Genomic DNA, 10,595 nt, shown 5'->3' on the forward strand with positions numbered 1-10,595 from the left:
AAGTAGAACAGACAGAACAGCCTTTAGATATAGAAGGGTCTAAGCAGCCACTTGACTCAGAGGAAGAATCTGAGCTTGATCATTTAGATGAGGTAAAGCAGCCTAAGAATGTTACTGAGCACGTTGCAGATCTACCACGTAGAAGTGAAAGAGAGCGTACTCTTACGGAGAAGGGTAAAGAACTTCACCGTGTAAAAACGGAAGATATACTACGTCGCTTTGATAGAAGTTATGAGTACTGGAAGGCTTTAATTAAGGTAGCAAAAAAATCTGTGATTCATCAGGATTCTAGTGATGTGCTTCAGAAGCATATCAGCAATATTCAAACAGAACTCTCTGAATTGAATCAAGTGTATGATGAATACCGAAAGCTAGACAGCCCCCCACATGAAGTACGCCGCAGGATGGACAACTGTGTGTCCATATCCAATCAAGTAGTAGGAAATGCGCAATCTCAAATTTCAGGAAATAAGGAAGAACTAATGTGGCCTGATGCACCCTCTGTTTTGCAACCACAATCTGCGATACTGTAAAGTCATTCACAAAGGGCGATAGTGTTCACTCAACTCAGTCTGAAGCCAAAAGAAAGGAAGCTGCTGCTGAGTATGCAGCAACTAAAGCTGTGTTACAAATAATGTCTGAGCAAGAACAACATCGAGAGAGATTGCTAGCACTTGAAGCTGAAAATAAGTCGATAGTTGCAGCACAAGAAGCAGACGCACTATCCCGCCGGCTCCAAGTTGAGAAGGAAGACGCAGAACGTAAACTAGAGGAACAGAACCGTGAAGCTGTTCTCCTAAAGAAACAGCAAGAAGAAAATGCATCAAGGCAGAAGTCGGTTGATGACTTAAAAAGACAACTAGAGCGTTTAGAAGAGCTAAAACGACTAAATGCTGCTAAAGCAAAGCTTCAAGTCTACGATGAAACTGAGTTAATTTCAGACCAAGGATTCAAATCTAAGCACTCTGAATCGCCCAACGTGGAGCAAGAAGTCAAGCACGCAAACCCCGTGCATTATTATACCCAACATCCATATATAACTTCAGCGATATCTCAAAGTAACTCTCCACAAGATGACACAAAGGACCTTGTGAAGGTTTTGGCTGAGGCCATATCAGCTAACCGGCTTCCAATCCCAGAGCCCACTGTCTTCACTGGGGACCCACTCAAGTTTAGACACTGGAAGTCATCCTTTCAGACACTCATTGAGAGGAAGAATATCCCAAATACTGAGAAACTCTTTTTCCTTCAAAAATATGTTGGAGGCGGAGCTAAAGAAGGCATAGAAGGCTACTTCATGAGTGACTCTGATGATGCATATCAAGCAGCATGGGATTTGCTCCATGAACGATATGGTAAACCTTTTGTACTTGCCAAAGCGTTCCGAGACAAATTACATTCCTGGCCTAGGATTGCTTCAAAGGAGACTGGGGAGTTGAAGAAATTTGGAGACTTTTTGCGTAGTTGCGACTCTGCTATGACGAGAAATGACAGTCTAAGTATACTGAACGATGGGATAGAAAATCAGAAGCTCAGCGCTAAGCTACCGGACTGGTTATGCACCAGGTGGAATCGTAAAGCTACTCAATATCAACTTGAGCATGACAAGTTCCCGAACTTCAACTACTTTGTTACATTTCTGACAATGGAAGCAAGCATTGCATGTAATCCAATTACATCATACCAAGCTATTCATCAAGGCGGACATGAAAAGGGAAAGGTCAAGAGTCAGACTGAAGAAGGATACAAGAAGTGTTCCGCAGGTGCTAATGCGCTCAGAACAAACGCTAGTGAAAAGATCATATTAACATGCATGTTTTGTAAGAAAGCAGGACATTGTATATTCAAGTGTCGCAAATTCATAAAGGAACCGGTTGAAAACAGAGTAAAATATGTCAAGAGTGAAAAACTATGTTTTGGCTGCTTGAAACCTGGCCATTTATCTAAGAACTGTAAAAAACGAATGGTTTGCGAAACCTGTTCTAAGCTACACCCTACATGCTTACACGCAGATCGCTCAAAGAAAGACCAAGACCCTCAAGAAGACCAAGAATCAACGCAAGAGCACAAGGAAGCAAGCGAAGAAACAAAATCACAATTAACACAGAAAACTGATGACGTTGCTGAAGCGACAGCGCACAGCCACAGAGTTGTTCAAGATGGCAATAACACCCAGACATCAGCAATAATACCAGTCTATGTGTCAACGCCTACTGACTCCAGTAATGAAGTGCTTGTTTATGCTCTTTTAGATTCACAAAGTGACTCTTCTTTCATTTGAGAAGACATAGCAGATAATCTAGATGTCAACAAAGAACAAGTAAACCTTAAATTATCAACAATGTCATCGAAAAGGAAGATTGTGCACTGTAAAAGAATCAGAGACCTGCAAATCAGAGGGATATTCTCCATGGACAGAATAACAGTTCCCACCACATACACGCGTGAGTTCATCCCTGCAAATAAGAAACACATTCCTACCCCTGAGACTGCGAAGGCATGGTCTCATTTGGAGCATCTTACAGAGAGTATCGCTCCACCAATGGATTGTGAGATTGGTCTACTGATCGGCTACAACTGCCCACAAGCACTCATGCCCAGAGAGGTTGTGTGTGGAGAAAAGAACCAGCCATTCGCACAGAAGACTGACTTAGGCTGGAGCATAGTGAGTTATGGTGAGCTTGGCGAGTATGAAGATGATGCTATAGGATTGAGTCACCGCATCATTGTACGGCAAGTGACACCCAAGCCCAAACCAGCAGTTAAGCTCAAAAGTGAAGTGCACTTTGTCTGCAATACTCGGATCAAGGAAGTTTTCACTCCAGTAGATTTCCTAAGAGTACTGGAGTCCGACTTTAGTGAAAGAGTAGAAGAAGAGACACTTGTCTCTCAAGAGGATCTCAATTTTCTTACCCAGCTAAAGGAAGGCATCAAACATAAGCAGGATGGTCATTATGAGATGCCCCTCCCGTTCAAACAAGAAAGACCAAATCTTCCTAATAACAAGTCATATGCTGCGCAGCGTTTAAAGAGTCTAGAGAAGAGGCTTAAGAGAGATCAGAAGTACTGCTCAGACTATGTGAATTTCATGCAAGACATTATCACTCGTGGTGATGCAGAGAAGGTTCCAGTAGAAGCACTGGAAAACCGGCCAGCGTGGTATATTCCCCACCATGGAGTCTATCACCGACAAAAACCTGGCAAAATACGTGTGGTCTTCGATTGCTCAGCGAGGTTCCAGAACACAGCGTTGAATGGCCACCTTCTCACCGGGCCAGAACTCACAAACACTTTGGTGGGAGTACTTTGTAGATTTCGCAAAGGTCCAGTCGCGATCATGTGCGACGTGGAACGAATGTTTCATCAGTTCCATGTAAGACTTGAAGACCAAGATTATCTGAGATTCTTTTGGTGGGAGAATGGGGATCTAGAGTCACCACCATCAGTCTTTCGTATGCGAGTGCATCTGTTCGGTGCAGCTTCTTCCCCTGGTTGTGCCAATTTTGGTCTTAAACATCTAGCCACTGAAGGGCAGGAGGAATTTAGCCATGAGACAGTGAAATTCATCCAGCGAAATGTTTATGTGGATGATGGATTGGTAAGTGTCACATCCGACACTGAGGCAGTTCAGCTCATCAAGTAGGCTCGACAGCTTTGTAGCTCAGGCAAGCTCAAACTGCACAAGTTTGTCTGTAATAGCAGGAAGGTGATGGATACAATACCAGTTGAAAAGCGTTCAGAAAGTGTCAAAGAACAGGACATGACTTTAGGAGAACCGCTTATGGAAAGAGCGCTCGGAGTTCAATGGTGTGTTTTTTCTGATGATTTCCAGTTCAGAGTTACAGTCAAGGAACACCCACTGACTAGAAGAGGAGTTTTATCCACAGTGGCATCCATCTATGACCCCTTAGGGTTCGTTGCCCTTTCATTCTGTTAGGGAAACAGATCTTACAACAAATGTGCCGAGAGAACATCAGTTGGGACGAGCCACTCACAGAAGGCCTCAGAACACAATGGGAAGCGTGGCTACAAGATCTACAAAACCTGTCCCAAGTAAAGATCAGAAGGTGCTTCATTCCATTGCATTTCTCAGAAGGATCCAAGTACGAGCTTCACCACTTCTCAGACGCTAGCATCATAGGATAAGGGGAAGATTGCCAGAGTAGCAGATATTTATCCAAGTTCAGATGGAAGAGTCAGATAGGTAAAACTTCAGCTCAGTGACTCTTCATTAGACAGCCAAGGCAAACGCATTAAGAAGCCAATCTATCTAGATAGGCCTGTACAGAAGACAGTACTTTTGCTTGAGGCAGAGGAGTAATTAGTTGTTTCATAAAACACTCTGTTAAGTGTTGAAAGAAAAGTAAATCACATAGCTGTTGTGATTTGGTGGGAGTTTAACTGCCAAAATATTATTTGTCATTTAATTTATTATAATTTATTATTCATCAAACAATTGGCAAGTTGACTTTATTGATAATTTGTGTATAGTTGTCATGCAAGTTTTCTTTTCTTATTTGTGAATCGTTTGTACATGGAACAATAGGAAAGTAATTATATTGTTTGTTGCTCCGGGGACGTGTTTGAGAGTTGCACTGTTCATACTCATGCGTTCTTTACGTGGCAAGGCAAGTGCCGTCGGACATGATTGACAAGCTGAGTCTTTTGGTTGGCTGAATAAGAAGTTTCTGAAGTGACTTTTCTGCCAGCATTTGAAGCTCATTCCCCTCAGAATTATTGTGCAGTCATCGAGTTTGACGGTGACAAATTAATAAATGTCAGCTGTGTAAGAAGATTCGAGACTTGTGATGATTATCTGACGGGAGTGATAGTTAATGTTAATAAAGTTTTTGACAAAAAACGTATTCGTAAATATTTATCATGTCACTGATGGTGGAGTGGTACACTCGCCTGAGTTGTGTGCAGGCAACGTGGGTTCAGTTCCCACTCAGTGACGATGTCTATGTCTGCCCTGTGACTGGCTGGCGACCAGTTCAGGGTGTTGTGCGCCTTTCGCCCGTTGTCAGCTGGAATTGGCTCCAGCACTCTCCCGCGACCCTGTTCAGGATAAGCCGTGTGGATAATGACATGACATGACAAATATTTGTCATCTCATCAATATTTGCACAACAGAGTACTGAGTTTCGAGATCCTCACTATAATAGTTCTCAAAATTATATTTCTTATCAATTTAGGTTAGTTAAGGGATATTTTATTGACAATCTAATATCAATCTACAAAGATAGAAAAACAATTGGTGGTGGGGTGGCGCGAATCTTTTTCTTCTTGGTAGGGGCGGGCGTGAAATAATTGAGAAGCACTGCGAGTATAAGTTCGGTCGGAGAAACGTAAACGTCCCACTGCTGTTCCAGCAGCGGCTTCTCGGGGCATAAGCGGAAGTGACGCGAGAGATGACTCGCCAATGTGGCGTTAATTTAATTATTTGGTTAATTTTTTTTTATCAACCGAATTAAAATATTATATAAAATAAATATTAAAATAGAACATCCAGGTGTAAATAAAACCCACTGAGGCAAAGAAATATATATGGAAAATACGCGCTTAAAGCATGACGTCATAAGCAAGCGCGCAGCTTCCGAAGGACCTCGACCACATCCACCGACCCGTCCACACCGGAACAAAAGCAGTTCACCGCTAAATTCTTCTGATTTAGTGTGGAACTGACTGTATTTTTCTCAAAGGATGTCCAGTGCTACTCTAAAGGACTACGACATAATTCATTAAGTCTTTGTGTCCCGATAACCTCATCTTCGCGCGTTGATGCTTTTCGGCGTAGTTAGCTTAGCTTGTTAGCTAGCTAGCTGCTAACAAAAAGAGGCACATGACTCATCGCCAAGCAGAGATCAAGGGCGGATTTTTTGGAATTATCATTTGAAAATGTGTGAAAGAACGACACCTAAGTACAAAGACGAACTTTGTGGGATAAAAGAAGAGAACGAGCAACATCTTCAACTGCTGGACGAAGTTTGCAACCAGCCTCGTGTTGTGCCACTCAAAGCAGGTTTGTACACGTTTTACTCTCATTTGCTTTGTCAAGAACGACTTTCTATCGTTAAAAATATGCATCACAACATTAAGTTGTTTGGGGAAATGCGTCCAAGGTTATTGCCGTTTTATTTTTAAATATTGCTCGTCGGTTTGCTGAACATTTGTTTTTGCCAAATGAAATCAGTGCAGAAAATATATGCCAAAGAATAACCAATAAGGGGGGGGTGAATTCCATGTTTTTTGTTTTTTTTTTTATAAAATTTGAACTGATTATTTAACATTTTACATTTTCTGGTATTTATATCTTGTTCAAGCAATTCCTTCCGGAAGGAATTCTGCCTGACTCTAAAAAATCTGCACACTGGGGCGAAAACATCAATGGCGGTTGATCAATTTTAGTGGATAAAACACAAAATATTAAGTTTTTTTTTAAAATCAAGCACGTAATGGTCTTATTTATTAACTTTGTACTGGCTTCGTCGGGTGAGAGTCAATGAACCTCCGGTGGATCTGCACTGTTTTGTGCACATGTGCGTAGTTTCACCCCATCCAAACATTTAAAATACATTGAATGCATCCATCCAGGGTTGCACGGATCTCGATCAGTGAACAAGCGCATGCTGCAAGGAATGCATCTGCATCTTTAGCTTTCTATGGGCTGAAAAAGGGAGTACGCCACAACCCCATTTTCTACCAACAAGGCCAGGAACATTTAGTTCCTGGTCATAAAGTTCCTGTGTCCCAGATGGTTTGCATCTCCCCCGCAACTCATAGTTCTTGATCATTTATGCAAATGACAATGATGACGGAACAATGGGAGGTGTTGTGTTACTTTGTTACTCATTACTGACACCCTATGGCTGTTAAGCATCGTTGCAGTTCCAAAATAATTCAGTGAACTCTTAAAATATTTTGGTGTATCTTAGTCGAATTTGAATACATATTGGATAACTTTAAAATATACAGTCATTATTCAAATATGTCAACATGAAAGTCAGAGTGAAAGTGTTGTTGCTTAATGCTGATGTGTAGGGATTTTGACTCTTCAAACATAATGTTGTTTTAAAATTTATTTAAAAACAGAAATTTTATAAAAAATAAAAAGGGGAATGTTGGAATGTACTAGCAGGCTAAATGTAAATCATGCAATAAATAGCGACTCTGATGCCAGGGCCCCTTTAATTCTTTTAGGGATCCAGATTATAATGGAAGCAAAAATACCCACGATGAAACTATCCATAAATGCAAAAAGAAATACTTGTAAACATATTTCACTTGAAGGATTCCTATTCTATCAATGACATTATGTTGCGATGGCCCCCAGTGGCCCCCATTAAAAAGTTAGGGTCCCACAACAGGTGTTCCATCAGACGTGTGTGTGTGCTAACTTCAGCTCGCTTCCAGAAACGTCTGTGAGTATGTCAGGAATGAAATCTGCATCAGCCGCAACATGCTTCCTTTTTAAATGCTCGTTTATCACTGTTGTGCTGCGAAAGGGAGGTTTACACCGTAGGACGTAATTTTGTGAAATGCCCCCATGGTCCGATCCAAATCGGGGTCGCACGCATCGCTCCGTGTGCGGCAGGCACAAGTCAAGGTAGCACGGTAGGAACAATATAAGACAAAGTCGCCGCATGAACTTTGATTTGACCAAACCAAATTTGTCTTTTTGTGTCCTGCAGACGTCAGACAAAATGATCTCCGTTCTGTGAAAGAGGAGCCAGACTTGACTCACATCAAAAAGGAGGAGGTGGAGATCAACAAGTCACCAGTGAACGTTGTCCATATAAAGACTGAAGATGAAAACAAGGATGAGAGTGAGGACAATAGAGGGGTGCTTCCTTTTTAAATGCTCGTTTATCACAGCTGTGCTGCTAGAAAAGGGAGGTTTACATCGTCAAACGTAATTTTGTGAAATGTCCCCATGGTCCGGTCCAAGTTGGGGTCGCACGCATTGCTCCGTGTGCGGCAGGCATAAGTCAAGGTAGCACGGTAGAAACAATATAAGACAAAGTCGCCGCATGAGGTTTGACTTGACCAAACCAAATTTGTGTTTGTCTTTTTGTGTCCTGCAGACGTCTGTGAAAACGATCTCCGTTCTGTGAAAGAAGAGCCAGACTTGACTCATATCAAAAAGGAGGAGGAGGAGATCAACAAGTCACCACTGAACGTTGTCCCTATAAAGACTGAAGATGAAAACAAGGATGAGAGTGAGGACAACAGAGGGGCGGAGCCTCCAAGCAGCAGCTCAAGACATCACGTGACAACAGAAGGTGATGAAGACCACTGGGGGCCATCACAAGCACAAAATGAGGACACATTATCAGACACTCATGACGATGATGATGATGAAGATGATGGGCAAGCCAAAGGTGAAAGGGCATGTCACACTGACTCATTAACTTCAAAGCTGTCGTTAAAACCGCACACAAGAACACACAGCGGAGATAAACCTTTTTCCTGCTCAGTTTGTGGAAAATGCTTCTCTCGAAAGTCTTCTTTAGTAAGGCACACAAGAACGCACAGTGGAGAAAAACCTTTTCCCTGCTTGTTTTGTGACAAAAGCTTTTCTCTAAAGTCACATTTAACAAGCCACACAAGAACACACAGTGGTGAAAAACCTTTTTCCTGCTCAATTTGTGACAAAAGCTTTTCTCTAAAGTCACATTTAACAAGCCACACAAGAACACACAGTGGTGAAAAACCTTTTTCCTGCTCAGATTGTGGTAAAAGCTTCTCCGAGAATTCTAATTTCACAAGGCATGCAAGAACACACAGTGGAGTAAAACCTTTTTCTTGCTCAATTTGTGGCAAGAGTTTCTCTCAAAAGTCGCATTTAACAAGCCACACAAGAAAGCACAGTGGTGAAAAACCTTTTTCCTGCTCAGTTTGTGGAAAATGCTTCTCTCGAAAGTCTTCTTTAGTAAGGCACACAAGAACGCACAGTGGAGAAAAACCTTTTTCCTGCTTGTTTTGTGGTAAAAGCTTTTCTCTAAAATCAAATTTAACAAGCCACACAAGAACACACAGTGGTGAAAAACCTTTTTCCTGCTCAATTTGTGGCAAAAGCTTTTCTCTAAAGTCACATTTAACAAGCCACACAAGAACACACAGTGGTGAAAAACCCTTTTCCTGCTCAGATTGTGGTAAAAGCTTCTCAGAGAATTCTAATTTCACAAGGCACGCAAGAACACACAGTGGAGAAAAACCTTTTTCTTGCTCAATTTGTGGCAAGAGTTTCTCTCAAAAGTCGCATTTAACAAGCCACACAAGAAAGCACAGTGGTGAAAAACCTTTTTCCTGCTCAGTTTGTGGCAAAAGCTTTAATGTAAAGTCATTTTTAACAAATCACACAAGAACACACAGTGGTGAAAAAACCTTTAGCTGCTCAGATTGTGGTAAAAGCTTCTCCGATAATTCTAATTTCACAAGGCACGCAATAACACACAGTGGAGAAAAACCTTTTTCTTGCTCAATTTGTGGCAAGAGCTTCTCTCGAAAGTCTCATTTAGTAAGGCACACAAGAAAGCACAGTGGTAAAAAACCTTTTTCCTGCTCAGTTTGTGCCAAGAGTTTCTCTCAAAAGTTGCATTTAACAAACCACACAAGAACGCACAGTGGAGAAAAACCTTTTTCCTGCTCAGTTTGTGGCAAAAGCTTCTCTCAAAAGTTGCATTTACGAATCCACACAAGAACGCACAGTGGAGACAAGCCATTCAGTTGCAGCGTTTGTGCTAAAACATTCTTCACTAAACAGCATGCTGAGAGACACAATTGTGCTGGTGAGAATTGCAGCGATACTTGAAGATTAAAAAAAGAAGAAAAAAAATGAAAGAACCGACTCTTTGTGGTAAGATGTAAATGTGATTTTCAATAAAATATGAAATTGAATTTTGCAAAGCTCTTTTATTGACACAAAGCCAATGTGATCAGTGCCAGAAGAACCATTGTGTCTGAGTGATGATGAGTTTTTTTGTGTGTTAACATCAAACATGTAAATAAAATTTATTGCCTTTGCCTGGAATAACATTTGTTAACATTATGCTTTTCAGTTGTCTTTTTAATCGTACTTAATGGAAAAGGTGTGAGAAGAAACGGTGCTTATGAAATCGGTGCCTTCCACAATCATCAATAAAATCACTTGTTCCACTTGCTCAACTGGCCTCCATTACGCTGTGTGAAAAGGTGAAAAACAGAACTCGAAGTTGAACTATAAAAAGAACAAGAAAGAGAAACGCAAGCAGTCTCAGTTTCTCTCAAAGGTTTTGGAATGTCAGGAGTTGGCAACTTGATGACGACTGGAGTCAGCGCTGATTTTCTCGCTGTGTTAGGCTGGCTCGTATATGTATGGTCCATTGAACATAACTCAAACTCTTCAAATATCCCCTCACATTTAATATTATGCTTTCTGAATAAATTTCTGCGAAATACACTTAATGGGTTGAGCTCTATCAAGTGTTTGGGGTTTGTTGCTAAGCAGAATCTCACTTTGGAAAAAACTATCATCTTGTCAAATATACCAAATATTTTTTTTCATGCTGTATTATATTTTTTATACATTGGATTATTTATATAGTGAAATAGGA

The 10,595-nt window shown here is 41.1% G+C and overlaps 2 protein-coding genes across 2 annotated transcripts; both read left to right on the forward strand.

Annotated features, from left to right (window-relative positions):
* Positions 1-557: 557 nt before the first annotated feature.
* Positions 558-2,384, forward strand: LOC148341678 (uncharacterized). The gene is made up of 2 exons (XM_088288400.1): positions 558-1,355; positions 2,013-2,384. The coding sequence occupies exons 1-2, from the start codon at positions 635-637 to the stop codon at positions 2,279-2,281; spliced, it is 990 nt and encodes a 329-aa protein (XP_088144526.1). The 5' UTR covers positions 558-634; the 3' UTR covers positions 2,282-2,384.
* LOC148341679 (uncharacterized) lies at positions 2,342-10,022 on the forward strand. Its single transcript, XM_088287915.1, has 2 exons — positions 2,342-3,598; positions 8,420-10,022. Exons 1-2 carry the CDS (start codon positions 2,342-2,344, stop codon positions 9,812-9,814), a joined length of 2,652 nt encoding a protein of 883 aa, XP_088144041.1. The 3' UTR covers positions 9,815-10,022.
* Positions 10,023-10,595: the final 573 nt, after the last annotated feature.

This window comes from Idiotropiscis lumnitzeri, chromosome 2 (assembly GCF_059441095.1).
Source record: "Idiotropiscis lumnitzeri isolate Australia: NSW breed Sydney's pygmy pipehorse chromosome 2, RoL_Ilum_1.0, whole genome shotgun sequence".
Lineage (NCBI taxonomy): Eukaryota > Metazoa > Chordata > Actinopteri > Syngnathiformes > Syngnathidae > Idiotropiscis > Idiotropiscis lumnitzeri.

Coding starts and splice junctions, on each gene's coding strand:
- LOC148341679 (XM_088287915.1), top strand. CDS start 2,342: ATGTCATCGAAAAGGAAGATTGTGCACTGTAAAAGAATCAGAGACCTG. Junction 3,599..8,419: donor TTTATGTGGATGATGGATTG/GTAAGTGTCACA, acceptor TTAACTTCAAAG/CTGTCGTTAAAACCGCACAC.
- LOC148341678 (XM_088288400.1), top strand. CDS start 635: ATGTCTGAGCAAGAACAACATCGAGAGAGATTGCTAGCACTTGAAGCT. Junction 1,356..2,012: donor TTTGCTCCATGAACGATATG/GTAAACCTTTTG, acceptor GCTTACACGCAG/ATCGCTCAAAGAAAGACCAA.